Source organism: Arachis duranensis, chromosome 10 (genome assembly GCF_000817695.3).
Source record: "Arachis duranensis cultivar V14167 chromosome 10, aradu.V14167.gnm2.J7QH, whole genome shotgun sequence".
NCBI classification, from domain to species: Eukaryota; Viridiplantae; Streptophyta; class Magnoliopsida; order Fabales; family Fabaceae; genus Arachis; species Arachis duranensis.
Window position 1 is genome coordinate 12,656,875 of NC_029781.3, and position 21,417 is coordinate 12,678,291.

Genomic DNA, 21,417 nt, shown 5'->3' on the forward strand with positions numbered 1-21,417 from the left:
CCTCCTATATTGAGGATATGAGTCATCACCTCGTCGTGTCTCTGGTACGAACTCTTTTGGGTAGTTGCGTTTACATTGACCGTTCTTCATGCACGGTGAAAATTGATTTAGTGTTCCGCAAGGACCATGGACCATATGCCTTAGCACTGCCTCATGTAAGTGTGGTTCTGTTTCTTTACATGGTATTTCCGCTCGGACCAAACTATCATATTGGTCAGGATCACTCAATTTGTCATTGTTTTCTAAGATTAGCAACATATGTACGTGTGGCAATCCTCTTTTCTGAAATTCGGTGACATAAATATAACTTTTCACCTTTCCCAATACACCTTTGGTAATAACATCATGCTTTAATTGTTCGAGCTTGGCTCTGAAAATCCTAGTTGTTAGATCCGGACGATCCTGTGGAGTTTGAGTAGGACTGAGTTCCGAAGCTATTTCTGACCATGATGGATTGCATGTCATAGTTAGAAAAATATCCGGTTTGCCTTCTTTAAGAACAATAGCCATTCCATCCTCGTACCGTTGAGTCATGTCTCGACGACTGCCCACGAACAACGATGGTAATATCAAACGACGATGGTAATATCGTTCTTCTGCCAACATTTTCTAAAACAGATTTTAGAGAAAAGTATTATTAGTTTTAAAGTTTAAATTTAGGAACACGTAATGATCAATCATGTGGCCGTTAAGTTGAATAATTACCAGCATTATTCTTTCCTGTGTGCAAAGCATCTTGCAAGTCTTGATACAGTTCAGCTCGAAGTTCCTTTTGTCTTTGTCGAACCCATCTTAACTTGCCTATTTCCATTTTCACATAGTTGTCAACAACATATTGTTGAAGAAGTCGCCCCGCTTGCAAAACTGTTGAGTGATCATTGGGGCAAATCTACGAATATTGAGGATTATAAAAAATTGTTAGAAATTGTGAAATGATGTATTGGTACAAACTATCATCTACGGAAGTCTATAAATGATGTAGCAAATATAGAAGATTGTACCTGGAGCATATAGCTGTAATATATCCGGTGTGATACTTTGTATATAGCTATAATATGTCCGGCATGATACTTTGTTTCCACGTTGAGTTCGAGTATTTATATCCCATCCATGGGTTCCAAATTGAAAAAGAAGAGGATATTGTAGTGGATCGTAATACCCAACAAACTCTTGAATCCTTCCGAGGTTACCAGCATGAGTTTGAACCTTGATATCTCGTCCTCGCACCATTGTTTCAATATCATCACCGACTATTATGGCTGCTACTTGTGAAGCAGTTGGGAGACTGTATTGTGGTTGATTAGCAGGTCGCTCTCTGATCACCAAACTATACTCTTGCACATCTAGTCGTTGTGCAAGCTGGCGAAATACATGGATAAAATGATTATATCGGTGCAACAATTGTTGTAGCTTCAAAACCAAATTTTCGTGCAATTGTGTGTTCTCTAGCATCCTATTTTGTAGCTCGTGCTCAGTATTGTATATATACGGTTGCAAGAAGCGTGGTCACGCCCATTGATCCGGATGAAATCCCTCTATACTGTGGTACATTGATCCTTGAGCACGGAATGTATATATACCATGACTTGCTGAAGCTAATTGTTCGTCTATGTGTACACCACATGAAGTGAATGAAAAAACATGATTGTAACCACGAATGTGTTTCCTAAAATGGTTCCCTTCTGCAGAAGGGTCTAAGAAGATGTCTAGTAATTCCTAAGGAGCATTTACTTGGGGCAAAGAGACTTTTTCTCCATTGCAACACATGTCAAATGTTTCATGGTGAAACAGACGTGCATTACAGTGTGTACATGTCCTTGTAGGAGGCAGTGTAGTTTGAAGCACTGTTGTATTCGCTTGAAAATTTCGAGCACAATTGTAGGATGTTCGGACATGGTGTCTAATTTCTGCACTCGCATAGGAATATTAAAATATTATGTTATAGATTTCTTTTCCTACATGTGCCAATAATTGTATGGTTAGGTACTCGGGTAGAATTTATTAATTATTTCATATTATTTTAGATAGTGAAATCAAGGGTGAACAAAGAATATGTATACAACTTTTCAATTGTGATTTGTGTTTTCAAAATTAAACGTAATTTTTAAAAATGTCGTGACTTTTTCTATATTTTTCTATTGCCTAAACTCATATAAGATTGTCAAAGTTTGAAGTTCTAGGTAATATATGAAGTTAAATATATATTTAATAGAGCAAATTTTTATTCTGAGTTATACTGAAATATACAAAGAATATTTTTAAAATGATATAATTCTATTGTGTTTTTATTTGCTATTTAATTTTATGAAAATTTTGAATGTTGCCCACTAATTTGTAAGAATTTTAATTATATTTTTTAAAATTATTATGAAAAATTAACGATATAATAAAAAATTTGTCCATTAAAATTGCATAAATATTTTTTTATGGTTAAGATACTTGGTGTTTTTTTATTTTGTTATTTTTGTTGGTGTTTATGTTTATAATATTTTATACATGATTAAATTTTAATTTGATGATGTTGTTATCATCAAGGGTTTATTCCCTAGTAACTGTAACGATGTTAAAATATATTTTGCATCAATAAATAATATTATGTGTCTCATAGTTTTTGCTATTGGATAAACGATGTAGTAGCATTTTTTTGAGTTAGTACTTAAATCATTGATTCATTAAAAAATTTTTTTATAACTCATAAGAATGTATATACCGTTATCTATGTTTTTAATTTGAGATCTACATTAGTTAGTTACGTGTTGACTTGTAACTTTTAATATAATGTTTAGTTTTTTTATTTTAAGAAATTAGAACACTTTGTGCTATTTGTAAATTTTACCATTTATTAAATGCTTAATTTGTTAATGACCTTATAATAAAAAGGACCCATATAATTTATACAGTTTATTTTTAAATACATGAGATAGGACATCAATATTTTTGTAGTATTTATTAATTGTTGTATTTGTGTTTAAATTTTTTTTGTTCAGTTTTTCTCCTTAATTTGAAAAGATATATGTTGTTACAAAAATTTTATTATATAGTTATTGTTAGTATTATTAGTTTTATGAATGTATCAATTATTTTAAATGTTTTATTTATTAAGTATTTATTGTAAATTTTTTTATTAAATTCAGAATTTTGGTTACAATATATAATAAGCAGTACAGATAATAAACATAATAAAAATTCATTTGTTATTACGATAACTAATAAGCATAGTAATACAATAAGTTTAACTAATCACATTTTATATAGTAATGATTATTATATGATGATGATGATAAAATATTAAAAATATAAATAGAGTACTCACCATTTATATTTGCATGGCTTCTAGTATTGTTTATTGTTGGTTCATAAGAAGCAATTGGTTGAGGAATTGAATTAGTAGTTGTAACGGTGTCTTGATGTACACCTATATTTAAAAACAATGCAAAATTTATATGTTATCTACCTTTTTGAAAAAATAGAATATTAGCGCTTAGCAATAAAATAAAGCGTGTTAATTAAGTTGGTTAATTTTGTTAATATTCTACGTTAAGAAGATTTGATGTGCAGACAAATTAACTTATATCGATGTATTTACATGTTTAAAGCATATACAGATACTAATCAGATGATCTATTACTTGGACCAGTTCTGTTATTATATATTTCCGTACCTATATTTTTAAAGAGCAATATAGAAAATAAGCATAAGTTAAACTAATAAGAGAAGAATTAGTTAACGTTGATTGTGTCAAATAAAATATCGGTAACTTTAATTATTTTAGAATTAATAACAAATTAGTGCTTAGCAATAAAATAAAGCGTGTTAATTAAGTTGGTTAATCTTGATAATATTCTACGTTAAGAAGATTTAATGTGCAGGTAAAATAACTTATATCGATGCGTTTACATATTTAAAGCATATAAAAATACTAACCAGGGGATCAGTTACTTGGACCAGCTCCGTTACCATATATTTCGGTACCTATATTTTTAAAGAGCAATATATAAAATAAGCATAATTAAACTCATAAGAGAAGAATTAGTTATCATAATATTAGTTAATTTTGATTGCAAGAAATAAAATATCGATAACTTTAATTATTTTAGAGTTGATCTAGATTTCTTTATTATAATATATAAATAGTTCTTTCTATGCTTCTATTATATTTTTTATAGTACTTTTTCTTAAAGGTTTGAATTTCGTCCATTAATGCGTCAGATATTTTAACTTATTTTGTTAATTTATTACCTTAAATTGATGATATGATGAGTATTTCATCAATTAAGACAATTAAGAATACAATGATATGATTAAAGAATAATTTATTTGTTATACTGTAATGTATTCTTGTTTTTTTGTGTTTATGTTGATAATAAAATGAATTAATCTTTATAAAATAAAAGGAACTAATCTTTATTTATGTAGGGCTATTTTTATCATAGAAAATAAAAAATAATAACTCTTGTAATTTTTTAACCATTATGTATAGTTTATTATATATCGGTATATATTTGATTAATGAGTACACTTTTATATGTAATTTTAAAAAAAAATATTTGACATAAAAAATATGTAAACCATGTGTTGTAGATTTAATTATTCCAATGACTTTAGTTAATAATGATTTATGTTTCTTTATAATTTAAATACTATTGTCCATTGGAATAACTATTAATAAAATAATTATATTTTATATATTTTCAGTTATCGTCCTATAATAATATATTGATCACTTATATACTATTGTATTATAGGCTATTATGTATGAAACATACTAATAAAAAATAATAAATAAGATGAAATTTTAAAAAAATTATTATTTTGTCCACTAAATTTATTTTATGAAATAGATTATGTAAGGATATACGAAGTCTAAAAAAAATTGGACATTAAATTCTAGTAACTTTTTGTATTTTTTTATTAAGGAGTGCTTTGTAATATGTAATTTTTTAAGTTAAATAATAAGCATAAGAGTGTATATTAATTTAATTAATTTTGTTATAGAATACCAATTAATTATGTTACTATGACGTCTGTTATTTTGTTATTGAAAATGAATCGGTATTTAAATTGAGTACGTATTAATAATTTTTTTATTGAAAGTGAATAAAAAAAATTGAGTACGTAGTAACAGTTTTTTTTATTGAAATTAGTTTTTAAGTTCTGTCGTGTCGTGGGATAAAGCCAGTTTCTAATAAAGAGAGAACAGGAGTAAAATAGGAAGAAAGAATTGGATACCAAAATTCCGTATCCCATTATATATTGGTATAGATATAAATTTTATTTTTTATTATAAAATCATTATCAAAAACTTTAATATAAGAGTACTATTTGTCGTTAGTCTTATATGACATCTTTTTTATTTATTTTTCTAATACAAATATATAAAAATTATATATTACGTTATATATTATATTGGACGACGGGAATGAAATATATTCAAGAAATATTATTATTAGTTATTGACCATTAATTTTTGAAAATTTTTTTTTATAGATGAATGATGTCTAAAAAATTTGGAATGTTAACTTTTAATTTCATATACGATTAATATGTTGTTTGATTAAGAAAGATACTGCTTGGATGGTAAACCATGTATAGTAATATTAATTTAATTAATTTTGTTACAAAATATTAATGATAAAATAGCAACCAATTATGTTATTTTTATTTCTGTACCTGTGGCAGTTCTACTGCCATGCGCTTCCATTCCTGCATTTTTAAAAAGTAAAATATAATTATTAAGAACTAATTCAATTTATAACAAAGAAATTTAAATTATGTTATCGTGTTAGCTGTAACAGATTGATGATAAGTGGTAGTTCTGATGTCTAATTGTAGTCAATCTGGCTACCCCTATGTTTGTAGTTAATCGGGCATCTCCACCGGTGTTTGGCATTGAAGTTGTATCAGTTGATATGGCAACTTGTTTTCCTTGTCGAATCATCTCCCGATAACTTGCACGTCTTCTAGCCAGGTATTGTTGTCTCTGTTCTTCGGTCATGTTCTGTCTTCTGTCCAACTGGGTCGACGTTGACGTGGCTGTGGATTTCGTGAAGTTTCCATTTGTATTTGTCAGAAAGATAGGAATAATATGCAGAGAAAAAACGTTTGTGAGAGCACGATTAAAAAGTTGAAAGTGAGTTAGTTTTTAAAGCGAGTACGTAGTAGTAGCAGTTTTTTGCAGTTTTAAAATATATCGTGGGTTGATGGGATCAGTTTGACATTCTATCGTGGAGTAAATTCTTTCTTTGATAAAAAATAAAAAATATGGAGGACGTAGTAACAGTTTTTTATATATTGAATCCAGTGTCTAAATAAAAAAATAAGCAGGGGTAAAATAGTAAAAAAATTGGGTACCAAATTTTTTTATTCCCATTATACGTTGGTATAGTCCATTATATATTGTATATTGTATATATATTGGTATAAATTTAATTAATGAGTACACTTTTATCTGTAAATTTTGTTTAAAAAGTAAATATTGGACAAAAAAAATATGTAAACCATGTGTTGTAGATTTAATTATTTCGATACTTTAAATACTATTGTCCCATTGAAATAACTATTAATAAAATAAATATATTTTATATACTATCAGTTATTGAACTATAATGATATATTGATCACTTATATACTATTGTATTATGGACTATTATGTAGAAAAAATACTTATTAAAAAATTATAAATAAAAAATCATAAATAATTAATATTTTTTTGACGTAATTTATTTATTTATATTATTATTATGATTGTAGTATAATGTTATTTATATTAATTATTTATGTTTTTTTTTAATAATTTTTAAAAATGATCATGAATAATTATAGATAAAAATATATTTAATAAATTTAATTTCAAAATATATGTCTTTTGAGTACGTGGTGTCAGTTTCATCTATTAGAAATATTCAGTTTTTAAGTTTTGTCATGAGTCAACTCATTTTGGTTTAAAATTAAAAACAGGGGCAAAATAGGAAGAAAGATTTGGATACCAAACTTCCATATCCCCGTTATATATTGGTATAGATATAGCATGGTTCTGAAAATCGAACCGGACCGGCCGGTTCAACCGGAATAATCAGAAACCGGTCCCTAGCCGGTCCAGGTAAGGCCAAAAACTATTTGACAAAAAACCGGTCGAACCGACGGTTAATCAGTGAACTGACTGAACCGTCCGATTTTTTACGATTTTTCGGTTTAAAAACCCCTTTTAAAACAACGCCATTTTTGGCCTTTAAAAAAAAAAAAGCCTAAATCATCTACCCGAAACCCATACCCCCTCCCCTCCCACCAAAAGTCCAACACTCCCACTCATCTCCTGTCATCTCTTTTTCAAAAAATCTTAAAATCAAAATTGAAAGAACAGATGGAAACCCTAATAGACTAGCCGCCGCACCCACCACAACCACTGGAGCCGCCGCACCCACCGCAACCACCGCAGCCCCACAACCCCGCGAAACCCACAGACACTGGATCTCCTCTGCTCGAGCGTGCTTTCTCTCTATTCGCCGGTGTCGCACCGTGGAAGCTCAGTCGTCGTCGCAGGAACTGTGTCGCCGTCGTAGGAAGCTCCGTCACCGTCCTAGGAAGCTGTGTCGCCGTTGTAGGAAGCTCCCTCGCCGTCGCGTGGAAGCTCTGTGGCCGTGACCGTCTCCCCTGTTCAAGCGCTCTCTCTCTCTCTGTTCGCTAGTGTGGTCGTCTCCTTTGTCGTCGCCGTCACTCCCCTTCCTCCTCGCTGCGGGGAAGTAGTAAGCACTCTGACTCTCTGAGTGTTGATGCAGGTCCCAATCTTCATATTTGCAAATCACTTCACTCGAAAGCTTTTATGAAAATTTTAAAACAAATATGATTACATTTGGCATCAAAATTTTCATTTTTCTAAAATTGTGAATGAGTACATAGCAATGTTCTGAAAATCGGACCGGATCGACCGGTTTGACCGATTCAACTGCGAACCGGAGACATAAACGGTTTGGTCTGATGTCTAAAACCGAAAATTATAAAACCGGATATAAACCGTTAAACTGGACAAAAACCGGCCGGTCAAATCGGAACCGGAACCGCCCGGTTTGAATAAAACGGCGCCGTTTCGCGCTTAAGGGGAGAAACAAAATGCCCTTCCCCATCTCCTTCCTTATTCCTTCGAGCAGAAGTGCAGAACACGCTTGGCCTCAACCAGGGAAAAACCCTAGCCGCCACCACCGCCGCAGGGAGGAGCCGTGTTTGCCGCCGTCCGTCGCAGTCAGGGGCTTGTCTCCTCGAGTCTTCGTGCGTCACAGTTAGGGGAGTTCTCCAAGTCTTCGATCTGTTCGCAGTAACCAGTCGCAGGCGCACTGCTTCTTCCTTGAGCTCGGCCGCCGTCGTGTTGTCGCCGTTGTTTGTCGCTGTTTTGTCGCCATCTGTAGCAGTCAGGGGTTTGTCACCAAGGAGTCTCTCTTCGTCTGTTGGCATTATCCAAGTCAAACCCCCTGTTCGCTGTCTTTTTCCTCGCTCGGCGCCCATCCTCCATCGGATTCGTCCTGCTTGCCGTCGTCTTGTCGCCGTCGCCCTCTCGAAGGTCAGTGGCTTTGGTGTGCCCTTGTTCTTCGTTTTTCGTTTTATTATGTGACTCTCTGTTCTGAAATCAACAAATCATTCAATGATGATAGGGTTTTGTGTTTTTGTTGAAATCATTGATTTTCTCTGGCTTTGGCTTTCTGCTGTGGCTTCTGGCTTCTAGTGTGCTGTTGTGTGTTTTGTGGCTCCACTGTGCTACTGCTGCTGCGTTGTGTTTTTGTTGAAATCATAAACAATTAATAGCAAAATTTCCAATATACAATAGAAACCATAAACGATTTTCTATTATGTTTTTGTTGCTGTAACTTGAATTTGTTGCTGAATTTGTTGCTTCCCAGTCACATAATCAGAACAGAATGCTCATTCAGTGCTTGGTTGATTGGCTTTGCTTTCTGATTGTATTTGATGATAAATTTTAAATTGATAGCTTTTAAATTTTAAATTTGCACTGCCTATGTTACTGATTCACTGTTCCTTCAATGCTTTTTATTGTTGTTAATGATTGTGATGAGCTTTGTTAAAATTGGGTTGAAAACTGTTGAATCTTTCTCCATTTTTCATTGTTCTTAGCTTCTGTGAATAATAACATGCTTGTCGATCCTCCTATTTTTATTGTGATTACTGATTAACTGATTTGAGGTTAGTGGAAAGTTGAGTCTGTTACTCTGTTTTCAGGAATTTCAGGTTGAATTTCTGAGGTTGGTGGAAATGGAAGCTCTGACATTTTTGTCAAGCTGAATATGCAATCCTCTGCACCAAATTGTGGGAGACATTAATGGGCAAGTGGGGCTGCACCAATTAGATTCAATACATCTAATGTGATCAAGTGGAAGGAAGCAAAACTGCAAAACAAAACCAGGGGTTGCAAAATACAAAAATAAATTGAAGGTAGCTGGTATACATTTAGTTTGATCAATGCTGATTTACTGATTAACTGATTACTGATTTACTGATTTGAGGTTAGTGGAAAGTCGAGTCTGTGTTACTCTTTTAGGGATTTGAGGTTGAATTTGTGATTTGTGATTTCTTGGGTCTTTTGTAATGCTGCTGATTTGAGTTTGGAATTTGTGATTATTGATTGTGGCTTGTTAAGCTGCTGTTGTTAACTTGTTATGCACTTATACTGCTGTTTTGTTATGGAATTATGGCACTGAGTGTTTTGAATTTTGAATTTGTGATAAGTGATTTGTGATTTGTGATTAGTGATTTTGTTATGCTGCTGTTTTGAATTAATTTAGGGGTGATTATTTGTTATGCTACTGTTTTGAATTAATTTAGGAGTGATTAATGATTATTTCTAGTTGTATTGTTGCTGTTTGCACCATTGCTCTTTTTACTATTTAACTTTTGAGACTGTATTTTAATAAGATCATATAGATTTGGTTGACATTTCATGTAATGTTTTAAATTTGGAAGATATTTAAGATTTATATTAGACTATAATTATATTTTATGATGTTTATATATAATTTATTTATTGTTTTATTCTGAAACGGTTTTTCTGGTTGAACCACCGGTTGAACCGGTTGGATCAATAAACCAGTGAACCAGTAGCTAGAGCGGTTTGATGACCGGTCCGGTTTTCCGAACCTTGGTACATAGTCTCTTATTTTATGAAACTGGAATAATCCTGTTGATTGTTGATTTATGATTCTAGAATGATTTTCTAAAATGATGATGATGTTGTTACTGATATGTTGTTGGCTTGTTGTTGATTTTCCGATGATTACTGATTAGTGATGATTAGTAGCTTTGTTTAATTCTGAATTGGAGTTGGATTTAGTTGAGTTACTGGATTTAATTCTGAGTTGCTGAGTTAATAATATTGATTTTGTTGATGTTTTCTTATTCTGAAATGTTGATTTTCTGAAATGAGGATGATGTTGTTGCTGATTTTCTGATGATTACTAATTAGTGATAATTAGTTCCTGTGGGTAGTTGAATTTTGTTAATATTTGTTTGGTGTAGAACATTAGGTGCAATTTTGAATTTTATTAGGTTAGAAAAGATCAAATTTAAATATTTGAAACTATATATTAAATTTTTAATTAATATTTAATTAAACCGGTTGAACCCCGGTCGAACCCCGGTCGAACCAGTAAACCAGTAAACCAGTTACTTCACCGGTTCATTGACCAGTTCGGTTCTCGCAACCTTGATAAAAACTATTTTTTACCAATCCAATACTCCAATAGGCCAAATTTGAACTTTTTTGGCATTGAACCCGCTATTGAAGATAAAAAACATATTAGATGGCTTCTTATTGGGCCTCCATTACTTTAGTCTTCAAGTTTCAGGTATTCAGGTATTCTTAATTCTTGTATGAACTGAACTATGAACTCTTCACCTAGTTTGGCGCCTGCGCTTCACAGTCATAGCTGGTCTTCACTTCACTTCTCCAGATGTTATGGCTGATATTGATCCCCACACCTTGACTTGCCACGCCTGCGGAAACGTCGGCCTTGTCGACGGCGATGACGGATTTTTCTACTGCAACCGCTGCGGTTCCCGCTCCGAGGATGTTGTCGACACCGCCGTCGACGACAACGATCTCTACAAAAGCGGCGGCGCCTCCGCCGGCATATACCTTGCCACCCAGCAGCGCTATCAAACTTCAACCGTCGGAATCAAAGCGGAGCCAATCTCTCAGTACGACTCACAATCGGTTCTCCTCCGCAACCTCGGGTTGGACGACGACGACAACCAAACCCCTGGCCGGAGCAACGCCGTCGAGGTGAAGAGAGAGGAGGAGAATTACGCTCCGCTTTTCGGCGATATTCACTCTGTTCCCGAAGATTTTGCTGACGTGGCTGGCGCCAATGTTCTGAGCTTTGAGGATTACCAGAATGAAGTTAGGATGAGGTACGTGTTAGGGTTGCAGATTATGGTTCAGCTTCAGTGTGAGGCGTTGGTTAAGGAGTTCAAGGTTACGCCTTTGATTTGCGGGTTGATGCAGCCCATTTGGTTGAGGTTCGTGTTCGGAACTGGTGTCTTCAATGATGATTGGGCTGATCAAGTTATCCATGACTCTGAGATGCAGCATGAAGAAGGTCCTAACACTATCAATCTTCGCGTCTATTTTGCATCTTTACGCCTCTTTTGTTGCATTGCATCGCATCAATCTTTATTTATTTATTTTAATTTCTGCACATACACTTTTGAATATTACAATTTGATCAAATGATTTAGTCACAAATTTAAGAAGTTTAAGGTAGCAGTACTTGTGCACCGTAGGTGTTTGGCTATTTGCCAATTTAATGGCTCGTGATTTTTCATATATGTTCATGAAGTCACAAACATTGCAGGGTCTAGTTCTGAACGTGCTAATCCATTTCTATATATAGGGAGGGTCAAGATTGAACATGATTTCCGATATTTGGTTTATTTTTGTTTTCTTCCACGGGTGCGTCATTGTGTGTTGGTCTTGAAAGGCTCTAGGCTAAATGCTTTTTGTTAATTACTGGTGAAGTTCAGTGAAACTTGATATTAAGTTAGCTAAAAATTTAATCACCCTAGCATCTTGTGTTTGATTAGTCACAACTCAATTTGGCATTCATTAAGCTTAAAGTTGATTTTTAATTATTGCTATCTTAACAACAGGACGAAAGGATTGGTTATGAAGTTATACACTTAATGTTTAGGATAGTTTCTCCTTTCCATTGCATAGAAAGAACTTTTCTTTCTTTTCTTTTGTTTGAGTCATCTGTTCTTGTAATTCACTGAGTTTATTTCTCCCTTGGTAACTTGGTTTCAGAAGAACCCAAAGATCGTAAGACACGGGCTAAATACAGAGATGAACCCTACAATTTATATGGTCAGCGTGCCGTGATGATATGGTTCAGGGCCTTAAAGAAAAGGATTCCACCATCCTGTACTCTTGCTGTTTCTTTTCTGGCATGTCATGTTGCAAGGGAACCTGTCCTGCCGTCTGACTTAATCAAGGGGACACTGGAAGCGAAGATTCCGTATATTTCTGCATTTGTTGAAATTGAAAAGCGTCTTGGACGGCCATCAAGTGCATGTCCTATTAGTTCAAGTGTGATGTTCAAGCCTCAGCGAGTTCTTATGGTGCTGAAACTAGAAACATTTGCTGCATCAATTGCTCAGTTCATAGGCTTGGAGTTACCTCCTGTGAATTTCTTTGGAATAGCACGTCGATATCTTCAGAGATTATCTCTTCCTTCTGAAAAGATTCTTCCTCATGTAAGCCGCATATATGAATGGGCCATGCCTCCAGATTTGTGGTTATCCTTATCCGAAAGACATTTTAAGCTACCTATTCATGTTTGTGTGATGTCAATTCTGGTTGTAGCAATAAGAATGTTGTTTAACATAAATGGTTCGGGAGAATGGGAGAAAAGTTTGTCCAACAAAGGTAATACCAAAGACAATGGGGAAGTTTCCCCTGTGGTCATGATCTCTTGTCTTCGGGACATGAGCAATGCCTGTGGACTTAGATTTTTATTCTCACTTATTTTTCATCAAATGCGAATACATTTGTCAACTCATGTCAATCTACCATCTAATGTAAAGTGTTTTGATTTGTTTGTCCTTGCTTGCTAGCTACATTGTGAATAATTCTTTCTAAAATCAATTCTTATTCAATGATATTTTGTATATCAGGATACTAAGCCTTCAGTACATGGAGAACAATCTAACAGGTCTCTTAATCAAACAAGGTCGAGGGATAATGCATCGGTTGGTAGGACATCTCAGAGGGAGAGGACAAGTAAAGAACATTCTAATGAGCCATCTCTTAATGACGCCACCAGCCTTGGAAATCATTTGCCTGAAAATGTGGATAAAGATGATGGGGACAATGACAAGGACAATGATTCCTCAAAGAGTTTTAGAGGCCGTGATGAATCAGATTCCAATGCGCACAGTTCAGAAAAACCTCATGTCAAGGAAGCCATTGCACGGATGAAGTTAGACATGGAGGAGAATAGGTTCTACTATATACCACCTATTGTCAAGAAGAAAAGACGACACAATTATCTTCACTATGTGAGGAAGATAGATGAAGGTGCCTTGGAGTATGTTGCTCATGCTGATTACTACATCCTGCTTCGGGCTTGCGCTAGGGTCGCACAAGTTGACGTTCGGATTATGCATATTGGTGTGTTGAAGCTCGAAAGAAGACTTGCTTGGTTAGAGGAACAGATCGACGAATGCTTGCAGTTGAAACCAGAGAAAATTTCGTGCAAGTTCTGCAGTGATGCGGCCCCTGAAAATGAATCTGAGGATGTACCTGGGCTGTCAGATTTGGATATTTGAGAATTATTTTTCCTTGTTATAGTTTAAAAATCAATGCTTCGTACACATTTTGATGGTTTCAACATAACAGGTTAAGATGGAAGTTTATTATGAATATCAAGGATCAATGTAGTCATGTAGATAAACTTTATGACCAACCACACCCGTATAATTAATAAATGACATAAAAGAAATAATTGGGTGGGATTTGATTCAAATTCAAATTTAAAAAGGATTTTGTTTCAGGACTTTCAAGAAGAGAATATGAAAGAGAGTGGCACCAGTCTTTCTCTTTCCATTCCGCAGAGAAGAGAAAAAGAAAAGGTCGGGGAAGAAATAAAGCACGAAGGAAGAAGGAGAAGAGGGTGGCGATGACAACGACGGTCACCGAGAAGGATGCTAGATCGACAGAGAAAAGAAGAGGAATGAGGTGACGGCGGTGATGAAGGCTACTGCCGGGGAAGAAATAAAGCACGAAGGAAGAAGGAGAAGAGGGTGGCGATGACAACGACGGTCACCGAGAAGGATGCTAGATCGACAGAGAAAAGAAGAGGAATGAGGTGACGGCGGTGATGAAGGCTACTGCCGCTGTTGGATCCATAGAACTGCCTCTACCTCAGAACGCCGTTGTAGCCGTTCCTTCGCCGATGGATGCTGCAAATAGAGGATGGTTAGTTCTTTCTTTATTTTGTTGTTTGATTTCGTTATAACTCGAGAAGAATCCTTTATAATCCATTTTTCGGTGAACGACAGCTTCAAAGTTCCACTGCTCCATGGTAGAAAGTCAATTAAAGCTCTTCTTCATCCTTTTTAATTTTCTCCACTGAAAAGTAAGTTGAGGAGTGCTTCTTTTTTAATTATTACCAGCAGCTGATGATGATGTTGCTTAGAACTCTATTATTTACAAAGTTGTGTATTTGAAAACTCATTTTAAATAAATTTTCTTTGCTAAATGTAACGAGTCATGATAAAATAGATATTTGTAAATAAATTTTAGTTAATATATAAATTTTCAAAAAACAGATCTAACAGGAACTTATCATAATGCAAACTGTTTGGTTATAGCTGCCTCTGAATCGAATGCAAGAGAGCGAAAGCAAATAGAGCAGTGAGGGAGAAAGAAGGAGGAATGAGGCAATGGCGGTAATGGAGGCCACTGTGGATGCTAGATCTGCCACTGAAGAAGAAAGTCGTTCGAGAGAGGGGAGCTTCCAACGAGGCATATGCTACTCTGTTGTACGATGAGGAATCCTTATAATCCAGTCGGTGAATGACAGCTTCAAGTTCCACTCCTCCATGGTAGGAAGTCAATTAAAACTCTTCTTCATTCTTTTTAATTTTTTGGTATAAATTTTTATTATAATCTATATTTCATCTTTTTAATTTTTAATGAGTACAGTTATGTGTTTAGGTCAGATATTGTAGATTCAAGAACCAGTTTGGAGTTTTATGTGAAGGTCACCATTATGCCAGATTTAAGAAACAGATTTACACGAAAGTCACCATTATGGACTGGGATTCGGGATTTGTTCAAGTAAGTTGAAGAGTGCTTCTTTTTAAATTATTACCAGCAGCTAATGATGATGTTGCTTAGAATTCTATTATCTACAAAGTTGTGTATTTGAAAATTTATATGAAATAAATTTCCTCTGCTAAATGTAACGAGTCATGATAAAATAGATATTTGTAAATAAATTTTAATTAATATATAAATTTTCAAAAAACAGATCTATCAGTAACTTATCATAATGCAAACTGTTTGGTTATAGCCGCCTCTGAATCGAATGCGAGCGAAAGCAAATAGAGCAGTAAGGGAGAAAGAAGGAGGTTAGATTGAGAAAGAAAGGAGGAATGAGTCAATGACATATGCTACTCTGTTGTACGGTGAGGAATTTTTTCTTGGGAAATTGATTTGCAACAGTAGATCCAAGAAGGACACGTTTGTTGTGATCTCGGATGGAGTCTCTGATTGCCTGCAACCTCCCCCAGGTAACGCTATCCCTTATAATTTCCTTTTATTGCGTTTTGCATTTATGCTGTTATTATAGGAAGGAAAACATTGCTGCCCAAGATGGTTGAGAATGATGCTATAAATTGAAATTTTGACATTAAATCTCTGCACTTTATACCTCATTTGACATGATCGATAATATTTTTGTCAAGTCCAAATATATATCATCTTAGAGTTTAATTTAACATTATTTGGACCTTCTCAATTATACCGGTACTTTAATCACATGTTGAAAGCAATCCTTTTTCTCATTCAGAATTTTCTTGGTTCCTTTGAAAGAAGTGGTTAGTTTAGTAATTCCATCTATTAGTAACAATCTAGAAGAATTGATTTTCAATAATTGGAATATGCAAAATAAATCTTTTATTTTGGTTTCTAATTGAAATGAGTAGTTGTGTTCTTAGTCCAATATAAGATAAGGTATCTACTGCATTTTATGCATTCAATATAATATTTTTTTTGTGGTTTCTACAAAATTTTCTATTACTAGACATGCTTTGGGCCTAAGATAAGGAAGATATTTTACAGCTGCAAGAGCAATAGATGTTCTGAATTTCACTCCACTGAATAACAAACCCATTAAGAAAAAGAAAGAAATACTAGACAAGTTCTGTGAGAATCCCTTTTACTTGAAAATTCTCAAGGAACATGTACTGAATTAGTGCTGTGTATGCACCACCATGTAAACACGGCTTCTCTGTTCCTTTACTGTTCCAGTATTGTTCTTGCTGATTCTACCTTGCTTTGGACTATTTTTTTTCTTAGCCCTCACATGCTTTTTTTCCAGGGATTAATTAATGTGAATTATGAATCAGAAGTGGAACACGAATTTATTTCTATATTTCGGAAGGGATGGAGAGGTACAAAGTAACTTAATTTTGTCTTCCCATTTCTAGGACTTAAGAAGCTGTTCATTTTATGTTCATCTTCCGAATATTACTTGAAATTAACATTTTTCTTTGTTTTCCAATAATCCAGGTCCTTATATTGCTGTTTCTCTGGATAGGGTTGTGGATGTTGATAGAAATCTAGGAGATGAAAAGTTGGTTACTGATGGATTTCAAGAACCCATAGACATGTTAGAATCACTGACATTAGATTTTGAGGCCAGTGAATTTGAGCAATAGGTAATGTTTACATTCTATAATGATTGAAACTAGATATTCTTGAAATGTGCTGAACTGGTTTAATTTAACTAGATATTCTTAAAATTTATTGAATCCGTTTCCAGGAGGGAGCACAATGCATAAACTTTACTTAGCTCTAAAATTTTGGTTAATCTACAATAAAATAATTGTTTTTTTTTTTTTGCTTTCAAATGATTGCATGCATATTTTGGTTGATCTACAATAATCCATTTCCTTTTTATTGTTGGATAGCTTACCGGGTTTGTCTTCTATTAACTATATTGCTAATTTTTTTTTGTCTATTTTCACAACTTATTTCATTTCTTAAAGAACATCTGAGGTGGTGATTGTCTCTCATGGAGTCTTTGATTATGCCAACAATGTCCTCCAGGTAACACTATCCTTTATAATTTCTTTTTGTGGCCATTTGCATTTATGTTGTTATTAGAGGAATGAAAAGATTGCTGCCTAGGATGGTGGATATTGATTCTATATAATGAAATTGACATTAAATTTCTACATTTTATGTCTCATTTGATATGATTGATAACACTTTTATCCAGTTCAATATTATATTTAATGTTATATAGACCTTTTCAATTTTGTCGGTACTTCCATCCTCATCATCATAGAGTTCATGAGGAAGCTCAATAATATTTATTTGGGTTTGATGCCTGTAATCAGCAATCCTTAATCTATAACATATAGAGAAGAAAGAATAAACATTTGTGTGTTATATCCATTTCATTTTAATTAATTGGATCTAACACTAAAATATATTTGTGTTCTAAATTTGCACCCACCATCTCATTGTTAGGGATTCTTTCATTTGGCATGTTAAACCTCTCATACTAACACTTCACATATGCCAATATAAATTTTCTCGAAAGATGTTTCAAGGTCTTAATTTATCAGCTAGAATTGATTTCAGTAAAAAAGATTTGGTTTTGGAAATTCTACAAGAGATAATTTTAGAGCAATGAAGATCATCAAGTAATGCAAAATAAATTCTTTGTTTCTTTTGTTTGGGTATATGATAATGCAGATTACAATGTTAAAGTATTTGATTATCATATTTTGAAGGTTTATGGGATTTTTGTAAAAATTTTAATGAATATGGAGCAGTTATTTTTTTATCCGAAACTTAATCATGTGATACTTTCATGAGATGGTTTAAAACAAACCAAACCATTGAGCAGTTTCTTGGACTATTAGGAGTCTAACAGCAATAGCAGAAAGTTGGAGATGCTACTGCTCTTGAAGTTAGAGTTGCTTCTCTTGAAAATGCTACCCCTCTTGAAGTTGGGTGTTTTTTTATAATTTAAAAAAGTTTGGTAAAAGCTATTTATAACATCAATGGTTTTTCTCAGAGGCTATAGTTTTTTTTTTCCTAAACATAAAATGTTGTTCAGCGGTGTATGCATATCTTAAGTTCAGGAGTTGTTTCATAAAATGCTGGAGTAAAACAGCATCACACTTAAAATAAGCATAGTCATTGTTGTCTGTTGACATCTTATGTAATTTAGTAGCTTTGACTTTTATAGATTTTTTTTTTTGTTACTACAAATTTCGATTTGCTTTTAGTTCTGCTAAGTAATTTGAAAACTTGATTTCTTTTTTAAGGAACAATTTCTCTGACAAAGCTCAAGGTGTGAAATCTGTTGCAATGTGCTCCGGCTGAAGTTGCACCTGCCAAAGCGGTATGAATGATTCATCTGCCTTAATCGCTATTCTTTCATCGTTTTTTATGTTTAAATTAGATCATTTTTGTCTCTTCTTTAATTTGTTCAGTTTAATTCTTGGATGGCACTCTAAAATTTAACTAAGTTTATATGTATTTAAATAATTTTGATCTTTCTTTTCCTTCCATAACTAACTTTTGTATATGTTTTTTTTTTAGTTTCCTTTAAAAATGAGTTTCATACCATATAGAAATATCAAAAACTCAAGGACATATAGATAATGCAAACGGTTAAAATATGCAGCAATAATACTAATAATAGTTTGTAAATTATCTGCATTATTATTCAACTTTGTTGGCCAGTGATAAATAATTTTACTTCATTAAAACTGTCATTGCAGTGTTTTTTAGTAAGCACAGAAACCAAGTTCATGATATATAATTATATCACTGGCTTTGTTGCATATTTGGTTCTTCTTAAACTGTGTTTTGTTAGTATTATTGTTATTGTTTGTGTTGAAGCTTGATATGTTTTGTTTTATGTTCCTGGTGGGTTAAGTAGGAGATTACAAAAAGAAATATTTTATTTGACATATAGTTAGATGTAAATTACAACAACAACAAAGCCTTGTCCCACTAAGTGGGGTCGGCTACATGAATCAAACGATGCCATTGTGCTCTGTCATGTATCATGTCTACAGAGAGACCGTTTACATGTAGATCTCGTTTGACCACCTCATGGATGGTCTTCTTAGGTCTTCCTCTGTCTTTCGCCCTTTGTCCATCTTCCATCTCATCCACCCTCCTGACTGGATGTTCTATCGGTCTTCTTCTCACATGTCCAGACCACCTGAGACGCGATTCAACCATCTTTTCCACAATGGGTGCTACTCCAACTCTCTCCCTTATATCTTCATTCCTTATTTTATCCAATCGCGTATGACCACTCATCCATCTCAACATCTTCATCTCTGCCACACTCAGCTTATGTTCGTGCTCCCCTTTAGCTGCCCAACACTCCGTATCATACAGCATAGCCGGTCTTATAGCGGTGCGATAGAATTTACCTTTAAGTTTTAAAGGCACTTTTTTGTCGCATATAAAATCAGATGCACTCCGCCATTTTGACCAACCTGCTTGGATCCTATGATTTACACCCATAAGGACGATATCATCGGCAAAAAGCATGCACCATGGCACAGGCTCTTGGATGTGCTCTGTGAGTACTTCCAAGACTAATGTGAAAAGGTGTGGACTTAAGGATGATCCCTGGTGTAATCCTATACCAATAGGGAATTTCTCTGTCACACCACCTTGAGTCTTCACACTAGTTGTGGCCCCATCATACATGTCTTTAATTGCCCGAATATATGCGATCCTTACTCTCCTCTTTTCTAAAACCTTCCATAAGACCTCCCTTGGTACCCTATCATACGATTTTTCCAAATCAATAAACACCATGTGTAGATCCCTTTTATTACTACGATACCTCTCCATCATCCTTCTTAATAGGTATATCGCTTCGGTGGTGGATCTGCTTGCATAAATCCAAATTGGTTCTATGTTACTTGTGTCTCTTTTCTCAACCTCCGTTCTATCACCCTTTTTCATAATTTCATAGTATATCTCATCAGTTTGATCCTTCTATAGTTTCTGCAACTTTGTATATCCCCCTTATTCTTATAGATAGGTACCAAGGTGCTCTTTCTCCACTCATCAGGCATCTTCTTTGACCTTAAAATTTCATTAAAGAGCTTGGTTAACCAGTTGATGCCTTTTCCTCCAAGACCCTTCCAAACCTCAATCGGTATATTATCAGGTCCTACTGCTCTGCCATTTTTCATCTGCTTTAGAGTCTCTTTTACCTCGAAGTCTCGAATCCTTCGATAGTAGTCAAAGTTTTGGTCTTCTTCCCTTGTGCATAATCGACCAAGGCTCGGAAGAGTCTTCTGTCCCTCATTAAATAACTCGTAGAAGTAGCTCTTCCACCTTTCATTAATCTTCTCCTCTTGAGCCAACACCTCTACATCCATATCCTTTATGCACTTAATCTGATCCAAATCTCTCGTTCTTCTTTCCCGGCTCTTTGCAATTCTATATATACCTTTTTCTCCTTCTTTCGTGCCCAAAAGACTGGTAGAGACCCTCATATGCTCTTGTTCTTGCTTCACTTACAGCCACTTTTGTCTCTTTCTTAGCCGCCTTATATTTTTCTCAGTTATCTGCATTGCGGCATAAAGACCACTCTTTAAAGCATTCTCTTTTTATCTTTATCTTTTCTTGTATACTCGCATTCCACCACCAGGACTTCTTGTCTCTTGGTCCTATTCCTTTAGATTCACAAAAACTTTCTTTTGCTGTTCTTCTAATAACTTCTGCCATCTCCCTCCACATCTCTTCCGCGCTTCCATTCCCATCTCACTTTGCCTCTTCTCCTACCCGTCTTAGGAAGCTTCTTTGTTCCTCACCTTTCATCCGCTACCACCTCGTCCTTGGGTTCTTCGTATGATGTCTTTTCCTCAACTTTTGCTCAACGCGAAAATCCATGACAAGCACCCTATGTTGTGTTGTCAAACTCTCTCCCGGGATAATTTTACAGTTAATGCAAAATTTCCGGTCGACTCTCCTCAACAAGAAGAAGTCGATTTGAGAGCTTGTCATGCCACTCTTATAAGTTATAAGATGTTCGTCTCTCTTTTTAAAACATGTATTTGCGATGAGAAGATCAAAAGTTGAGGAAAAGTCCAAAATAGTTTTACCCTCGGCATTGATCACCCCGAAACCATGGCCTC

The 21,417-nt window shown here is 34.4% G+C and overlaps 1 protein-coding gene and 1 pseudogene across 1 annotated transcript in view; one reads left to right on the plus strand and one right to left on the minus strand.

Annotated features, from left to right (window-relative positions):
* Nucleotides 1-493: 493 nt before the first annotated feature.
* Nucleotides 494-5,995, minus strand: LOC107469026 (uncharacterized; annotated as a pseudogene).
* Nucleotides 5,996-8,135: 2,140 nt separating this feature from the next.
* Nucleotides 8,136-21,417, plus strand: part of LOC107469024 (TATA box-binding protein-associated factor RNA polymerase I subunit B) — a 20,312-nt gene continuing 7,030 nt past the window's right edge. The window contains exons 1-14 of the mRNA XM_016088415.3: nt 8,136-8,551; nt 9,226-9,438; nt 10,834-11,600; nt 12,305-13,077; nt 13,162-13,897; nt 14,053-14,476; nt 14,560-14,636; nt 14,872-15,105; nt 15,223-15,340; nt 15,576-15,795; nt 16,605-16,677; nt 16,796-16,944; nt 17,275-17,335; nt 18,568-18,644. Of these exons, the coding sequence (XP_015943901.1) occupies nt 10,958-11,600; nt 12,305-13,077; nt 13,162-13,827 (2,082 nt within the window). The 5' untranslated portion in view covers nt 8,136-8,551; nt 9,226-9,438; nt 10,834-10,957 and the 3' untranslated portion in view covers nt 13,828-13,897; nt 14,053-14,476; nt 14,560-14,636; ... (5 more) ...; nt 17,275-17,335; nt 18,568-18,644. The remainder of the gene's footprint in view (nt 8,552-9,225; nt 9,439-10,833; nt 11,601-12,304; nt 13,078-13,161; nt 13,898-14,052; nt 14,477-14,559; nt 14,637-14,871; nt 15,106-15,222; nt 15,341-15,575; nt 15,796-16,604; nt 16,678-16,795; nt 16,945-17,274; nt 17,336-18,567; nt 18,645-21,417) is intronic.